Below are 17,058 nucleotides of genomic sequence, written 5' to 3'. Positions count from 1 at the left end.
TTTGCCAAAGAAATTGGAATTAGCAAAGATTTTTGACAGAAATAGGATTGTGATGTTTCATGTTAGTCTAAATTTTCTTCTGTTTTGTCAGGCTGCTATGATCCGTTGGCCTCGGTACCACAGCTCAGAACAGAGGGCGAAAGAATAATTTCCCAAATTCATACCCTCTTTTAGTGGTCACGTTTATTTTTTATTTTTTAAGCAGAGCAGTTTAGTTTTACATTATAGCAAATATTTTTTGATTTGAAGTGGAAATAGAGAAACTATTATAAAACCCTAGTAGTAAAGGTTTTTAGAAATAATTTTGTCTGCTTTTATATTATGTTCTTAACTTAAAAGATAATGCTCTTTCTACATCTGGAATTTCATTTTGTTGGTTTGAAAGTCAGGCAACCTCATTTTCAGATGCTGATAGCTAATGGAAGGCCTCTGCTCGGCACCACAGGGCTCTTCTGCCCTTGCAGAGTCAGTCGGGCCGCTCGCTCGCTTGGCGTTCTGCATGGTGGACATCAAGTTTAACTTCATCCTTGTTCAGAATTCTTCACTTACAGATTTATACTGGATAAAGGTCATTTTATAACTTAGAAAATGAACATTCAAAGAGCATGTTTGACTTTGTTTATATGATTAAATAACTTATTTTATGTTAATTGAAAACAAATGGCAATGATTTTTAAAAGTTGCCTTTCAGTGTTTGTGGTTGTCGTTTGAAATTATCCATAACCCTTGCTTTTATTGAGTTTCAAACCCTTTTAAAAACATCAGCTCTGTCTTTCCTCCTTCCCCATCCCCGTTTCAGACAAAAGACTGCTTGCTGGCTAATGGCACGCTGGGTGAGGACTGTGAGGAGGAGGAGGAGCTGCCGTGGAGGGCTCCCAAGGAGGAGGCCGAGTATGAGGACGACTTCCTGGAGTACGACCAGGAGCACATCCAGTTCATAGACAGCATGCTCATGGGATCAGGAGCCTTTGTGAAGAAGATCTCTCTTTCTCCCTTTTCACCCTCTGATTCTGCATATGAATGGAAAATGCCCAAGAAGTCCTCTTTGGGCAGTATGCCCGTGTCCTCAGACCTGGAGGATTTTGATTACAGCTCTTGGGATGCCATGTGCTATCTGGATCCTAGCAAAGCCGTTGAAGAGGATGACTTTGTGGTGGGTTTCTGGAATCCATCAGAAGAAAACTGTGGCGTTGACACAGGGAAGCAGTCCATCTCTTACGACTTGCACACGGAGCAGTGCATTGCCGACAAGAGCATAGCGGACTGTGTGGAGGCCCTGCTGGGCTGCTACTTAACCAGCTGCGGGGAGAGGGCTGCGCAGCTCTTCCTCTGTTCACTGGGGCTGAAGGTGCTCCCAGTCATTAAAAGGACCAGCTGGGAAAAGGCCTCGGACCCTGCTCAGGAGAGCAGCAGCAACCAACAAAAGATCCTTGCAGGGAGCTGTGCTGCTGCGGTTGGCCCACGCTCCTCTGCAGGGAGAGACTTGGAGTACGGCTGCTTGAAGATCCCACCGAGGTGTATGTTTGACCATCCAGATGCAGAGAAAACCCTGAGCCACCTGATATCTGGGTTTGAAAATTTTGAGAAGAAAATCAACTACAGATTCAAGAATAAGGCTTACCTCCTACAGGCTTTTACACATGCCTCCTACCACTACAACACGATCACTGGTGGGTAAGGAGCCCTGGGCCACCTTCCTGTCCCAGAGTGTCTTGTTTGTGTCTTGTTTTGGCCTTGCACAAATAAGGTCTGTGCATGCACAGTCTTGGTACGCAGTATGAGTGGCAGGGGGAGGAAGTAAAAGAAGAACTCACTCATAATGTCCCTGTCTGTAATGAGTGAGACTGCGTGGTGGTGTGAGTGCTGCCTGTGGCTCCTGTATCCTCTCACGCGTGGCATCTCATGTGCTGTGTGTGCAGAAACTCAGGCGCGGGTGTTTGCTCCCTAAATACCTTGCTTAGGATCTCGTTGCTTTTGACTTGTTGTTTTACTCACATAGTGGGATGAGTTTCTGCTTCTTTTTATTCTTCTAAACAAACGGCGGCACTTCTCTTCTGCCTTTTTTAAATCTAAAGATGAAAAAATTAAACAGAACCATTCTAGGGAAGGACTCATTACTTCCCGCTGTGCAATGCTTTTCTCCTTCATGATTTAACAGTCTCCTGATGCCTAAGAGAGTACCTAGAACCAGTCAGCTTCAGCTTGTGAACCCAGATAAAGCTTATATCTTCCTTTCTGTACGAGAATATTAAGCATATCAAAGCAAAATAAAAAGCTTATAGTTTGGATGATAAAAGCCATGTATGTTAAGGCCGTTTACAAAATGTTAACCCTGACAGTGATGGTCCAAAGTAAAGCCTGCTTTTCTTTGTGGACAGAAAATGGTGTGGAATCCATCCAGTGCTAGAAACTATGAGGCCTGAGTTCTAGCCTGGCTTGTGTCTTTTTCCTCTTCACCTACTGGATACTCTGGAATGGGTCACTTGTGTCCCAGCCCCATTTTTCAGCTCACTGGATTCTTTTAATGAATGGCTCTGAGGAAGTGAAGTGCTGCCCGGCACTGACTGGTACCTTCTCTCATTCTGACAAGCAGCCCTTTTTGAGCGCGTGTTTTATCGGAGCACAGTTCTTTCTCAGTCTTTGGTTTGTCGTCCAGTGTGTCTGGTTAGAGCTGAAGAGTCCTGCTTTCCCTGCTGCTATCCCATGTAGCATAGAACATGGAAGTAGTCAATTATTCCACTTAGCACACATTGCAGAGTGTAGCTGTCACACTGGCTTGATGGCAGTGGGCAGAAGGCGTGTGTGCCATGTGTAGCTTTCCTGAGATGCCAGTATGACGACAGAGACTCGGGAGGGTGCCCCGTACCACCTGGCTAGTGTAGTGCCCAAGGAAAGGGGGGCTATGACTCGGATTGCATCTGGGAAGTGACTTTTTCCCTCCAAAATAAGCATATTATGTGGGCACTGGAAGATTATATGACCCAATTTATGTATAATAAATATGCTTTCAATTACCATTAAAACTTCCAGGTGCATTAGTGAGTATTTGCCCAATAATTTCACTAGGGAAGGTAAATGAAAATGTCCCTCAGTAGAAGTTTCAAAAGGCGCCTGAGACTGTGGCTTTTCCACCGGCCCCCATGCAGACACAGTGTGCAGAAGTGCATGTGCTCGCTCATGCAGGCTCATCACTGCACTTTGGGTCTCTGCGCAGATTGTTACCAGCGCTTAGAATTCCTGGGAGATGCGATTTTGGACTACCTCATAACCAAGCACCTTTATGAAGACCCTCGGCAGCATTCTCCAGGGGTCCTGACTGACCTGCGCTCTGCCCTCGTCAACAACACCATCTTTGCATCGCTGGCTGTGAAGTACGACTACCACAAGTACTTTAAAGCGGTCTCTCCCGAGCTCTTTCATGTTATTGATGACTTTGTGCAGTTTCAGCTTGAGAAGAACGAGATGCAAGGAATGGACTCCGAGGTTAGTGCTGTTTAAACTGTGAACTCGGTGCTGAGGGAAGCAGCTGACTGTGAGTTTGGGTAGTTTAAATGAGTCCTGACTCATGGCTGTCTAGAGGGATAGTTGCAGGCCAGACCAGGGCGTCCACATGCTGCCTGACCTCCAATCAGAACTGAGAATGACTTGCCTCACTCAGGTAGGCCTTTGAGACTTGGCTGTCCACTCCATGGACCAAATGGTCATTCAGGCAAGGGGCCTGGGTTTTAGTTCCCTCAGTGAGGCTCCTACAGCAGGCAGAGAAAGTTGTAGAAGTATGCCTCTTTCCATGCCCCAAAGTGGCCTTTACCTGACACCACAGGGCGATGTGTTCCTGTCTTTTCTAAGTGGGTCAGAAATATTTGGTAGCATCTCAGGTAAGCCTCACAAATGTGCACTTGTATTGTTGAAGTGGGAACTCTTATTGAAAAACAACTGAGGTCTGTACGCTTTGGGTTCTGGGAGGCATCTGCCACTGGGCGGTGCTGCTTGGCTCCAGTATGTGCCTGCCGCTGCAGTGCGCTGGCTCTGTAGGCAGGATAGCGCTCAGCCTCCTGCACCCGATACCCACGGGCCTTCTATTCCAGAAGAGGGATTCATTCTCGGATCACTGTTCTGATTGTAATTTTTGCCATCTCTTTTACAATGGCTGCAAACTGTTGGAGAATAGTTAGGCCGGGGGTTGAAGCCCTGGCAGGCAAACAGCAGGGCTCATGCTCCAGCTCTGCATGTCGGCAGCCACAGCTAGAATCCAAGTAACGAGGGCCTGTCCTGTGTGGATTGCTATCTCATTCTTTACAAAGAGTTAAGCATAAGTTTGAGGAGTTCACGAAAATTCACTGCAAGTTCTTTTTGGATGCCAGCGAGGGGCTTGTCAGCTCTGCTAGTCTTCTTCACTCTTTCACTGCCCTCTGTCTGGATACTAGCTACAAATACCTGGCTGTTCTGACTGAGCTATTATGCCTTAAAGAAGTCTATCTTTCTGGGTCTCAGCTTCCTTAGCTTTAAGAAGAGGGAACTAGACCTGCCAGGTCTGATATTTTCTTTTATCCCAGAGCCATGGGATATGAGTGACAAATATCAGCATTTTAAAATATTGACTAATTTATGTACAAATTAAAATTTCCCATTTTCCTTCATTCTCTTCTACAATAATTTGTGCTTTGTTCTTAGAAAATACAAGTTAAACAAAAAGGAGAGAATTGGAGCTGTCTAGTTACGCAGTCCTCACGTCGGCAGCATTAGTGTTTGGTCATAGACTGTTCTAAGGAGTCCAGACTTACTGTGTACAGAGGCTGGAGCTCTGCACGCTGCAGCCGCTCCCTCAGACGCTGTGCTTGCCGCTGAGGACTGCCTGCCACCACCATCGTCTTGAGATGGCTCGTTCCCTAAATGATCCTTGTAAGGGGTTGAGTAGCTCTCGTTAGGATGCTTGGTGAGGGTGTGTGACGGAGGCTTGCGTATGCAGTTAGCTTTGCCAGAGCTACGGCTGATGCACTGAGGAGATGTGGGCTTTACACAGGGACTGGTGTAGCCCATGGATCTGCATATGCACTGTGTCCGCTATGCTGTTATAGTGAGTGTAGATCATGTTTCAGTGACAGGGAACTGGAGGGAAAGGATTTCAGAAAGGATTTCTCTGTCCAAAGAGTGGCAGTCTCTAACCTTGTCCCCACACGATTGTTCTTGTTAGGTGCTGAGGAGTGCCTTTTCTGAGAAAGGCAGTTATTTGATTATGGTGATTGTGACAATATTTAACTTGTAATCCTGGATTACACTTAAGTTCTGTTCTAATTTACAAGTGTTTTCCCTTTGCTGGGCATCAGATACTTGTCATTTTGGTTCTTGGGAAGGTGGTTTTGGAATACACACTACTGTGAAGCAGGCGCACATGGGTGTTGGTTACTCTTGTTAAATAGTAAAAGACAGCTAAGAGAAGCCAGGTCAGGGATCGGTGGCCTTTGAAGGTGCCCTATTTGACAAGTCACTTTTCTTCAATAGCTTAGGAGATCCGAGGAGGATGAGGAGAAAGAAGAGGATATCGAAGTCCCCAAGGCCATGGGGGACATTTTTGAGTCTCTCGCTGGTGCCATTTATATGGACAGTGGGATGTCTCTGGAGGTGGTCTGGCAGGTGTACTATCCGATGATGCGTCCTCTAATAGGTACAGTTGGGCGGGCTCTTTCCCCTGGCGTATACAAGACATACACTATTTGAAATGCTTACGGCTAGGGCCTTAGCCACCTTATATAATCTTTTATTTTGATTATAGAAAAGTTTTCTGCAAATGTGCCTCGTTCTCCAGTGAGAGAATTGCTCGAGATGGAACCAGAAACTGCCAAGTTTAGGTAAGCAGGGCATGTGCATGCAGAACTAACGTAACTACACACAAGTGTTCTCAAGAAGCTAGCTCCTGACTGCACATCTGCCCGGCCTGCAGCCTCTCCGCTTCCACGCTGCTCTCACCAACTGCCTTTCCCTTTTGGTTTTCATAAAGAAGAGGGAGGGCGGCAGGGGAGAGTGGCCTGAGTGTGGTTTAGGCCTGGTGCCCGCCCGGTCAGCTCATAGGAAGGACTCTGCCCAGGAGGGCTAGAGGTGCCGACTGACAGTAATAGCAAATACTTGTGATTCCTAACTCCAACTGTCTGGGGTTTTGCAGCCCAGCAGAGAGAACTTACGACGGGAAGGTCAGAGTCACCGTGGAAGTGGTGGGGAAGGGGAAATTTAAAGGCGTCGGCCGGAGCTACAGGATCGCAAAGTCTGCTGCAGCACGACGAGCCCTCCGCAGCCTCAAAGCCAGCCAGCCTCAGGCTCCTAACAGCTGAAGCGTCCAGACCGACAGCGGCGAGGCCGCGAACCAGACCAGCAACATGTCACAAAGGATGAGTCAAGCTGACACAGTGAAAAATTGAAGGCAGAATTTAAAGTTTGATAATGAGATAGATAACAGAATAAAACATTTACTATGTGTATAAACTCTTTGGAACTAATTGTAGCTTTAGTTTTTTGCGCAGACACAATCTTGTCTTCTTTACCCACCCCTGCTTTGTTTAGTCACAGGAGTGCTTTAATGCTGGTATTTATTAGCAAGTTTTTGAAATAATTTTGACAGTTTTTTTTGTCTGTTTGTTTTTACATTTAATTTCTGTCGGCTTTGCTTGGTGTTAGAGGCCACAGAGCCTAACCCTCTAACGGTCCCAGAACTGGGGAGCCCTGACCTCACGGTCCTCTGCACTAGTACCTGTCCTGCTGCAGTTGTCAAGCCAACAAAACGAACAGTGTGCAAAGGAAGCGCCCGTGTTGTGGAAGGCAGTGGAGGAGGGGCCAGGGTGGACCCCAGTCGCTGTTGCACGGTTTGTAAAGGACAGATTTGAGTCAGTGTTGGCCGTTGATGAGTCGAGGCCAGGTTTTCAGATGCCACACAGTGCTGCGTAGAGGGTTCTTGCCTTAAAAGTAAGGACTTGATAGTTTGCTGTCTTCCTTTGCCTTTCCCTTTATCTTATGCTTTAGCTGAGATGGGGTGGCAGCTCGCTAGGGCACCTGCAATGGAGCTATTGCAGATAGGTTTCTGGTGCGTGGACTGAAGGCCCTCTAAAGCCCAGAGTGAGTGTATGGAGTTTTAAAGGATCATTAGAGACAGGACATGTGGCTAGATGCCCAGGTTTCCTCAGAACTTCCTGCCAGGTGGTCCCAGTGGAGGAAATGCTTGCCCAGTCGGCCGTTGTTCTGACAAATGAGCCTGAGATGCAGTACACCTAGACGTGGCGCAGGTGTGTACTGGAGCACGTCCTGACTACTAGCAGTATTGCCAGAGTCACCAAAGCTGTGCCGTCAATCTCATGGGGTCAGCATTGAGACGGACTGCCAGGCTTGACCCGTCTGGGGTGGAAGTCGCTAGTTTAGATAAACTAGGTCATTAGTTCATCTCAGAATCCGAGAAACTATAGCTGTGTAGGCGTTTGCTAAAGCGTCCTGACTGGGCTGTGGGCCCTCTTCACTTACACACCTCAGTCCCCTCCCTTTGCCTGCATTTTCCCGTTGGTGCTATGTTTATGTATCATGCTTGAAGTTTAATTTTTTGCACTGTGACTATAATACCTCTTACTTTACATTTTAAAAATGCGCTATGGGTTGCTAGTGCCCTCCCACTGACACACAGGAGAGCTTTGCTGCAATTTGCCCTATGACGCTTGAAGTTTCAGCAGGCTGAGCCAGGGTGGCTCGCGCTTCCCACACATCTCCTGAGACTGATGCTTCATGTAATGCTGCACTTAGGTTCAAGTCACCAGCCCGAGAGAGATGCCGTGTGTGTGCGTGCGAGCATGCGTGCGTGCGAGCACTCGGGCTGTCAGGAACCCCACGCGAAGGGGAGAGTGAGCTTCTCCAAGGATTATGTGTTACTGCCCATCTGAAAGTCAATCGGGATCTGAATTATTGTTTGGTAAAATTAATTTGGCTGACTCATCTTAAGTATTTAATTCTAACTTGAGATTGTGGTTGTCTGTTTGATTTAGAACACCCCTCTCCCCCATGCACACACACACAGACCTTAATGCAAGACATCCTAGCATGTGCAAACCAGGTGATCTTTTGAATGTTGTAGCTATAATTTGTACAGTCAGATAGTGAGGTAGGGTGGGATTGTGGGAGGTGGAGTTTGTTGTCCTATCACAGTCCTTTGGTAATTTATAAACTACCTGATTCTCTGCATTGTGATTGGTGCATTTATGTCCTGGGATGCTCTGGCATCCTGGCACCAAAATCAGATTGTTTCACAGTTCAATTCCTGGTGGAAGAAAATGCCTCAATATATTTTGTAACCATAAGGAGAGTATTTTTGGTTAATACTAAAAAGTTCAGAATTGGATATGCTTAGATCATCCATTCTCAGGGCTCAGATTTTTTGCCACTATTCAGAATGTTGTATCAGTAGCAAACTTGGGCTGTTTTTCTCTTCCCTTCTTCCTTTCCTTTGCTTTTCCTTTTCTCTCTCTTTCTTTCTTTCTTTCTTTCTTCTTCTTCTTCTTTTTTTTTTTTTTGGTTGCTGTTGGATAAAAGTACCTAATAATTAATTTGACTCACAGTTTGAATCATACTGTGATTTACCCAGAGACCAAGTTGGAAAAATCAAAAAGTATGAGTTAGATCCTTATGATTGGGATTGTGTTTGTGTTGCGGAGTTGTCTCCAGGCTCGCTGGCTGAAAGATTTTGCATTTTAGAGAAAAAGTTGTTCTGTCCCCTCCCTTGATGACCTCATGTGCCTCCTCTGCCAGTGTAGCAGGAGGCGGGTAAGCCTGCCAGCGCCCGTGAGGACAGAGCAGCTGCACAGATCCTGTGCCGCGCGCTTGCTCGTCGGGGCGCTGCAGTGTTGAGACATTTCGCTATGGCCCCTTTGCAGTCCCAGTCAGGCAGAGTGAGTGAGTGAGTGAGTGAGTGAGTGAGTGAGTGAGGCCCTGTCCTCTGTTGAGTTGTGTCTCGGTGGCACAGGCTGGGCAGGACTCCAGATGCTTGGTCTGGCTACTAGGCACTCGTGCTTAACCCAGAGGGAGGCCATGCTTGGGCCTCACTGTGGTTCTGCCTTGAGAACATCCTGGGATGCCTGCAGCTTGTCACACACTTGCACACTTGAGTTATTATTATTTTGTCTGTGGCATTTTCTTCTATCTGTAAAGTGAAAGCATGACAGAAATTTGTTGACTGAACACTTAATTATGCTTTTTAAATGTTTCGGTTACCTTTCTTCTTTTTTCGTTTATATTATGTGAACTGATTAAATTTAGAATAACCTCGAACACTCCTATAGTTATTGTTTTAAAATACTGATGTTTTTATTTTCTCGACAGTAGTTCATCCTCAGATGCAGACACGCTGTGTAATTAGCAGGGACTTGAGGCTGCTTCGGTTCTTGTCGGTCAGTTCCTGGGCACAGTCGCTCACCGGCAGCCACCAGACAGTGGCTGAGAGTGTGGAGAACAGTCAGAAATCCACAACCACCCGGTTTGCTTGTAGGGCTGTTGATTTCAAACTACTCCTGGCTCGGTGAAGGCACCTAGTCCTCCTGCACAGACTTACCGCTGGCACACTGAGGCCTTGCACCTTCATTTCACAGACCCTGAGCTGAGTCTGCAGTTGCGTCCTCAGCCAAGTTGGGCTCTGTCTCCTCTGTGCTTAACAACGCCCAAGAACCCATAACTTCCCACCTGCTGATTGCTTCTCTGGAATTTAATTATTTCTCAATAAAATCTGTATTTTATATATTGTACATGAGACATTTTAAAGATATATGTTTAAGACCAAGGATAGTTAAACTGACTGTAAAGGTGGCGTGTCTGCCATGGAGACGGTGTGCTGTCCACTGGCAGGGAAAATGATCACCTCAAACTAAGTTGCAGATATTATTTTATTCATTATTTTCTTATCTGTTTTTCTTTGATAAACAACCACAGACAGTTTAAATGTCATAGACAGCCCCAGAGTTTGCCTCGGCTGCTGGTTCCATAGCAGAAGCACAGAGGTGAATGGGAAGACACATCTGCCTTTTCTGTTGTAAATAAAGGGAAATATGACTGAGGAAGTCAGGCTGAGTGTTCAGCCGACAATAAACTCAGTCGTCACATGCTGCAGCCTTTTAAAGAAACATGTATTTGTGCACACAGCTGTCACTGTAGAGTGGCGTCAGCACCTACAGACCACAGTTCCCTTTAGTTTTTCTGTTTCGTTTTGTTTTTCTTTTTAATAATTGTAGCCAATAAAATTATTGTCTGTTCACTCTGTGTCTTTTTATCTTTCTATTCTGTGTTTGGTTTAATGTTTTTACTTAGTGCAGTGTAAGCAGCCCAGCTGTGGTAGCGGAAAGTGGTCTCCAAAGGTTTTCATTCCGAAGAAAAGCTCATGGGTTGCGTATATTAGTTACGATTGCGATCTTGTTCTCCTGAGGAAGTGATCTGACACAGTAGCGGTTGCCCTCTTACGGCCTATACAATAGTGCTGTGCTTTGCTGGAATCCCACCACGCTGATCGATGTGTGCCAACTCTTGGATTGTCTGTGTCTTACTCGATGCGCTCCTTATTGAATTAGGTTAGTTTGAAACAAAGTGGGCAGAATGTTCACGTCCAGATCCTTAGAACACATTTCCAGCATTGGTGCTTAAGTGAAGATTTTATTAATTTAAGCTTTTAACATTTCTAAAAGTCAGTCACATGAAGAGAGGTCACCAGGCCGTGAGAGACGGTAAGTGGGTAGAATGTCGTTTCTTGTGTTGTTTCTTACTGCGTTTTTCCAACAATGAGCATGGCCTTCCTTCCCACTTCTGCATGGCAGCATTCTGAGTATACACTCACATGGTACTTACAGTCAACCAGCAATCACTAATGTATACACCAAGTTCCCGCCCCATATCTCTCAATCTCTCCCTCCCTCTCTTCCTCTCTCCCTCTCTCTGGTTCCGAATCCTCAAGTTTAGAAAGCACTGAGAATCAACTTGTAGAATTGGGACAAAGCCTGAGGAGCTGAGGAGCATCTGCCCTACTCTGCATCTGTAAGCTCTTCACCTGTCGAGGGGCCTGGGATGGGTGCCGTGTGGTACATGGGAAATGGCCTGAGTCGCTGACTTCATCAGTCCTGCAGTGGAGCCTGCATTGCCCTCAGTTACTTCAGCTAAGGGCTTGTGGGCCTGTGGTAAGAGGTAGAGGGAAGGACCAGGCAGTAGGCCTATGCCAAAGTCTACACTTAGGTTCTGTTCCCTGACAGAATTGTGAGAAAGGCCACTTCAAGGAGATGGTACGAGCAGGCTTGGGTAGTTCAGATGGCCTGGCTGCTGTACTGGGTGGCCTGCTAGCTTACCTGGCTTTGGGGTAAAGAAGGGGTCCGGTGAAAAGCTGGATTGAGCTTGATGGGTCTCTAAGTCCCTCCCAGATGCCAGTTATTAGTGTAGGCATGTGTGTGTGTGAGCGCGCGCGCGCGTGCACACACACACACACAAACTGATAAAGCACAGGAAGGAAGCAGTGAGCTTGAGATAGCAGTGTCGACTGGGTCTAACTGAATGAATCCTCTGGGTCTGAACAAAGTAACTCTGTCAAGATTCTGACAAAGAACTAATACAAACAGAAGGGCCACAGGCTGGTTGACAGATGGGAGAAGAGTGAGCAGAGTGCTTCTCTCCATTAGAGAGCTACACTGGCTTCAGGTCCAAAGTGCAGACTACATGCATATCCACACACACTGGCATGTATGTGCACCTCCCAGCCAAAGCATGGCCCATGATGCTGTTCTCACCCTATAGAGTGATCAGCGTGTATTCTGGCCTACTAACTCAGCTGCTCTTGGCAGAAGCTGGGGTGGTGGTGGTTAGCATATGAACAGCAGAGTCTAGCTAGAAAGTCACTAGCTGGTGACGTGAGGGTTCCATCTTGAAATGTTCTCTGACGTTTCTGAGAAGCTAATTCCAGTGAGCTGCATGGGCTTGCCTTCATCCTTATTTCTGGTGTGGAAGTCAATCTGCCCTGTGGAATGGAGGTGGGCGGGTTCTGGAGAGATCAACAGATGTAATATGACACCATAAATTTAAAATGTGCTGCTGTGTTAAAGATGGTTGGGCAGTTGTGAGTGAAATTAGAGTGCTCTTTGGAGAGCTTTTCAGGTGTATTTTTATGCCTGAGTGCAGTGCATCTCAGAGAGGGCTGCATCTCTCTTAACTTCTTTGGCCATAGACACCTTCTAGGTTGCACTCTTGGTGACATCCCCAGCAATCTCCTCAGGATATGCCTAGGCAAGATCAAACAGCTCCAATGGCATTTGGGACCCCAGCCTGATACAGTCACACCAGTAAGTGCCCAGCTGCCCTGCCATTGGGCTCGAAGGGGGACCCAGTTATGTCATCTCGAGCCATCATGAAGCAGAAAGTCTACAGAATATGTTTTATATGAAAACTAGTTTCTCTTCTTCTACATACTGGCCTCAATAGTCCCAGAAGAATGTAACCATGATCCATGAAGGTTTTCTCCCTCAGGAACTGCACCTGACCCAGTTCAGAATGAGGGATGGTGTCTTCCCATCAGGTCCCACTCTGCCGCCTCCAAGAACCCCATCTATGTATTGTTATGTGTAATTGAAACTTCCCACCCCTGCCATGCCTCCACCTCCGTGTTCCACCCCTCCCCTGCTGGGGCTGTTGCAGTTTCCAGTTGTGTACGGCTGACGTGCAGTGCGGTCTCCATTGCCTCTGTGAGAATAGTTCCTGGGGAGATGCATCATAGAAGGACCAGGACAGCAGAGTGAATGGCAGGGCAATCCCGTTTGCTAGATTTGTTTGTTTTTGTGTTTTTCTCTTGAAACAATGTTTCTTTGCCAAGGAAAGTGAGAGGGGCCCCTTTCTGAGTATCAGTGCATTGTGGGCTTGCAGGGAGAGCAGGGCCTCGGGACACAGTAAGACAGAATTGAGAGGAGCCGGTGGTGGAGAACTGTCTCAAAAATCTGGATGAATACTCCACCTTGGAGCTGATGTTTCTTCTTTAAATTTTGGCTACTCAGCGGCTCAGTAGCGGAAGACTAGAGCCCAAGAACACAAGGTGTCTTAAGTCAGGGTTCCATTACTGTGAAGGGACACATGACCACTGCGAATCTTATAAAGAACACTTAATAGGCTGGCTAACAGTTCAGAGGTTTAGTAATGCCAGTTAGCAGTCATGCCAGGAAGCATGGTGGCATTCAGGCAGACACATTCTGGAGAGAAGCTGAGAGTCCTGCCTCTGGATACTAAGGCAGTATGAAGAGAGAGACAGTGGGCCTGGAAGTGAGCATTTGAAACCCCAAAGCCCACCCCCGATGACACACTTCCTCCAAGCAAGCCACACCCCCTAATCCCTCTCAAGTAGCCACTCCCTAATGACCAAGCTTTCAAATCCATGAGCCCGTGGGGGCCATTCCTATTCAGCTCACCACACAAGGAGTGAGCCGTGCTACGTTTTGAGGAACAGGTAGTTTTTCAGAGGACCTCGCACGTAGTTAATAGCACAGCCATGAGCATCTCCTCACTATAGGCTGTTCACCATGTTCACTGTTAGTTGTCGTCTTGACAGACTGTAGAATCTCCTGGGAGGTGGGCCTGAGGAAATACCTGCAGCGGGTTCCGTTAACTGGTGTGGGAAGACCCATTTTAACTGTGAGTGGGACCATTCCTTGCTCACAGGGTTCAACAATAGGGGAAATGGACCGAGTACTACACTCATTCATTCATTCATTGACTCTGGGTGCCAGTGGCCAGCTGCTTCAGGCTTCTCCCTGACATGATGGACCATTACAGTTGAACTGTGAGCCGGGATGAACCCTTTGCCTATGAGCTACTTTTCTCTAAGTATTTTATCAAGCAAACAGAGATCAAGACACTTAGTTTTTAGAGGAAAGGTCGTGTGCATTCTGAAGATGCCAGCTCTAATAGATTAAAGACCTGACGTTTTTGTGGTTCCCCAGGCAGGGTTGGGCCTTACATATGCTAGGCCAGAGCTCTGTCACTGAGCAGCCATACCAGCCCTAAACCCTATATATTTTAAGAGTAACTTTAAAGTCCTTGATCACTAAAAAAAAATCTTAATTTTAATCTTAAAATGAATTTCCACATTTCAACCCAAAGTTGCAATTTCAGTGTGGGCAGTTCCTCCAACTCTGAGGATGGCCTTCCTTGTTTTTCTAGAGCACAGTTGAAAGCCAGGTTTTCTTAGGAAAATCTCTCTCCCTCTTGCAATTCTGGGTTCCCCAGATGTAAGATGGGTACCACCAGGCCAGTGATTCATGACACAATTGGAATCTCTGGGTTAGCCTCAGCATCTGCCTTTAGAAGACGTCTCCCCACAGCGTTGCCAACTGGGGACGGCTATGATCAGATACAAACCTGAGAGAAGGTGTGTTGCTGTCCTGTCTCCACGGTGTCCCACTTCTGTCTGTCCTGAGCTTTTCCAATGGTACTGTTTTGAGATGGAACCCAGCCAGACACTAACATTTGACATTACTGGGACATGAACTTGTGGAGGGCTGCCCTTCAGTGCCCTGGGACAGGAGCCTGTGAGGGCTGCCCCTTGGTGCTCTGTGTCTTCTCCATGGCTCAGGGACCATTTCTGCGTTTCGTCCCCAGATGCTGTACACACCCACTAAGTAAGTAAGTATGTCATGCCCCGATGTAGCAGCACGGCCTCATAATGAGGGTTTGAAACCCCTCGCTGTGAATTATGACCGAATACTCAGTAAGGGGCAGAAAGTTTTTGAGACTCTCTGGGACCAAATGTGAGCTATTACCAAAACGAGCCTCCACTTAATAAGGAATAAATCTTGATATTGTTAAGTTTAATACAGTTTGATGGTTGTAAATCCAGAGAATCCACCTTAAGAATTTGCTGTGTGTTTCTTTTATGAAATATTTGGTCAGGTGGTTTTTTTTTTTTTTAAGGTACAGCTTTTCTCATAAGGTGTTAATTTTTGTGGGCTTAACAAGAGAATTTTATACTGATGTCAAGCTCGCTGCCTGTTTGGGGCTTTTAAAAAGGAAAAGGTATTTGTTTTAGAGAACACAGTGATAGCCAAATTAAGAAAGAAGTAGATTATTTATACAAATGTCTCTAAGAACCAGAGACCTTAAAGCAAGGTGATGTTTAGATTGCCCTATGAGGAAGGAGTCTATATGTGGGACTGAGAAACAGCTTTAGTGTGCTCGCTGGTAAGGAAGCTGGGACTCCACTGAGTGTTCATTTTCTGCTGCCACATAACAAGTCCCCATGCTTAGTGGCTGAGAGTATATTAGTTCACATTCTCCCTGTTCTGGTGTCCCAGGACAGCCTAGGTAGGGTCTTTCTAGAGTCTCCAAAGCTGTAGTCAAAGTTACCCTGTAGTGAAGTACTCACGCGGCCACTGGTTTCTCTCGTGCCCCATAGCTGCTGGCCTCTTTCACTGTCTTGGAGATGCAGGTACCCGGCTGCAGGCAGCATCTCAGGAAAATCTGGATTGGCTCCTAAAGGATCTGTCTCATCAGCCTATCTAGGACCTCTCTATCTCCATGAACTCAGTTCATTGAGGGGGAACCATCATTACTGATGCAAAAACCCTTGCGACTTTACCCTAGAAGGTAGCCCTGCTGTATAATTGGCAGCCATCACCGTCCCACGCCCCACCCACACTCACAAGCCCCACCCACATTCACAGGTCCCATCCTCACTCACAGGTCCTAGCCACACCCACAGGCCCTACCCACACTCAGGTCCCACCCACACTCACAGCAGGGTTTTAGGTAAAGTTGGCCATCTGCCTGCTGTACCATGGGGCGAAGCTGATCTCTTGTGAACGTCACTTCTGAAGGGACCCTGATTGCTAACTATTTCAGGAGACAGTCAACACCAGTCCCAGAGAAATTTTAGGGTTCGAATGCACACCCTGGGCAGGCAGGAGATGCCAGGATGAGAGAGTACAATATGGAAGCCCTGTGTCACTTCGAGATGACTGAATACAGTGAACCAGCGCAGGTGCCACAGCCAGTGCCCAGTTTGCTTTCTTTGAATCCAAGTGCCCACTGGAAAGGCTGAGATCGCTGAGGGCTCACAGTTCACACCAGCCATCTGTCCTGATCTTCGCACACAGTTCACACCAGCTGTCTGTCCTGATCTTCATAGCAGGCATCACCATCACTTTTGGATTAGGAATGGAGAGAGCTCTCACACGCCACTCTTCCAAGATCAGGAAGCCACTATAGTCCATGGTCCCTATGTGCGGTCATTAGTTTTGTCAACTTGACACAATTCAGAATCACCCGGGAGAAGGACTTCTGAGAATTTTTTTTGAGGGATTATCTTAATTACATTAATTTATGAGGGAAGACTCACCCACTCTGGGTGGCACCATTCCTTAGGTGTGGAATTCCAGCCTATAAGATTGGAGAAAGTCAGCTGAGCCCTGGCGTTAAGTGCGTTAAGTCATCGTTCTGTTTCTTGCCTACAGATGCAGTAGACTGGCTGCTTCCAGTTCCCACTGCTGTAACTTCCCCTCAGTGATGGACAGCAGCCAACTATAAGCTAAAAGAAACCTTTTCCCCCCTAAGTTGCTTTTGTCATGATATTTTAGCACATCAACAGAAACTAAAGTAAGACACGTGTCCCATTCTGGTGTCCTTTGTGGGGACAGTGCCCCCACATCTACTCCGAATCTTCCCATATATTTTCCCAAATACCCTACTGATCACTTTCCATTCACAATTGACCCAGAGCTCACTTGCAGGCAGATAGGACAAGACTTTTCTTTTTTTAATGGATACTGTGGCTGAGCGGAGAGTGACTGGGCAAAGCCTGTGCCGTAGCAGCCACAGGGACATTGCAATTACAAAGGCAAGGAGTAGAGGGGCGAGGGGGGGGGGCAGAAAAATCCATCTTATGGGAAAGTGTTTTTAACGTCAGCAAACACGTTGCAATGCCATTAAGAGTGTTTTTGTTAAGGACACATTCAAGTTGAGGTTTTTAATTTGTTTGAAGTATTTCGCTAAAACAGAATTATGCTGGAGTTTATATAAAAGCAGAAAAAGACA

General features: G+C 46.6%; 1 protein-coding gene across 3 annotated transcripts in view; it reads left to right on the top strand.

Annotated features, from left to right (window-relative positions):
• Positions 1–10,267, top strand: part of Dicer1 (dicer 1, ribonuclease III) — a 65,414-nt gene extending 55,147 nt beyond the window's left edge. For all 3 annotated transcript variants that reach the window (XM_028764430.1, XM_028764431.1, XM_028764429.1), the window contains 5 exons: positions 800–1,670; positions 3,215–3,483; positions 5,500–5,662; positions 5,771–5,846; positions 6,158–10,267. In XM_028764430.1, coding sequence (XP_028620263.1) covers positions 800–1,670; positions 3,215–3,483; positions 5,500–5,662; positions 5,771–5,846; positions 6,158–6,323 — 1,545 coding nt within the window. In that variant the 3' untranslated portion in view covers positions 6,324–10,267. The remainder of the gene's footprint in view (positions 1–799; positions 1,671–3,214; positions 3,484–5,499; positions 5,663–5,770; positions 5,847–6,157) is intronic.
• The last annotated feature ends 6,791 nt before the right edge of the window (positions 10,268–17,058 follow it).

This window comes from Grammomys surdaster, unplaced genomic scaffold (genome assembly GCF_004785775.1).
Source record: "Grammomys surdaster isolate TR1022 unplaced genomic scaffold, NIH_TR_1.0 144, whole genome shotgun sequence".
NCBI classification, from domain to species: Eukaryota; Metazoa; Chordata; class Mammalia; order Rodentia; family Muridae; genus Grammomys; species Grammomys surdaster.
Note: the sequence above shows the minus strand (reverse complement) of the source record. Positions and strands in the feature narration are given on the sequence as shown.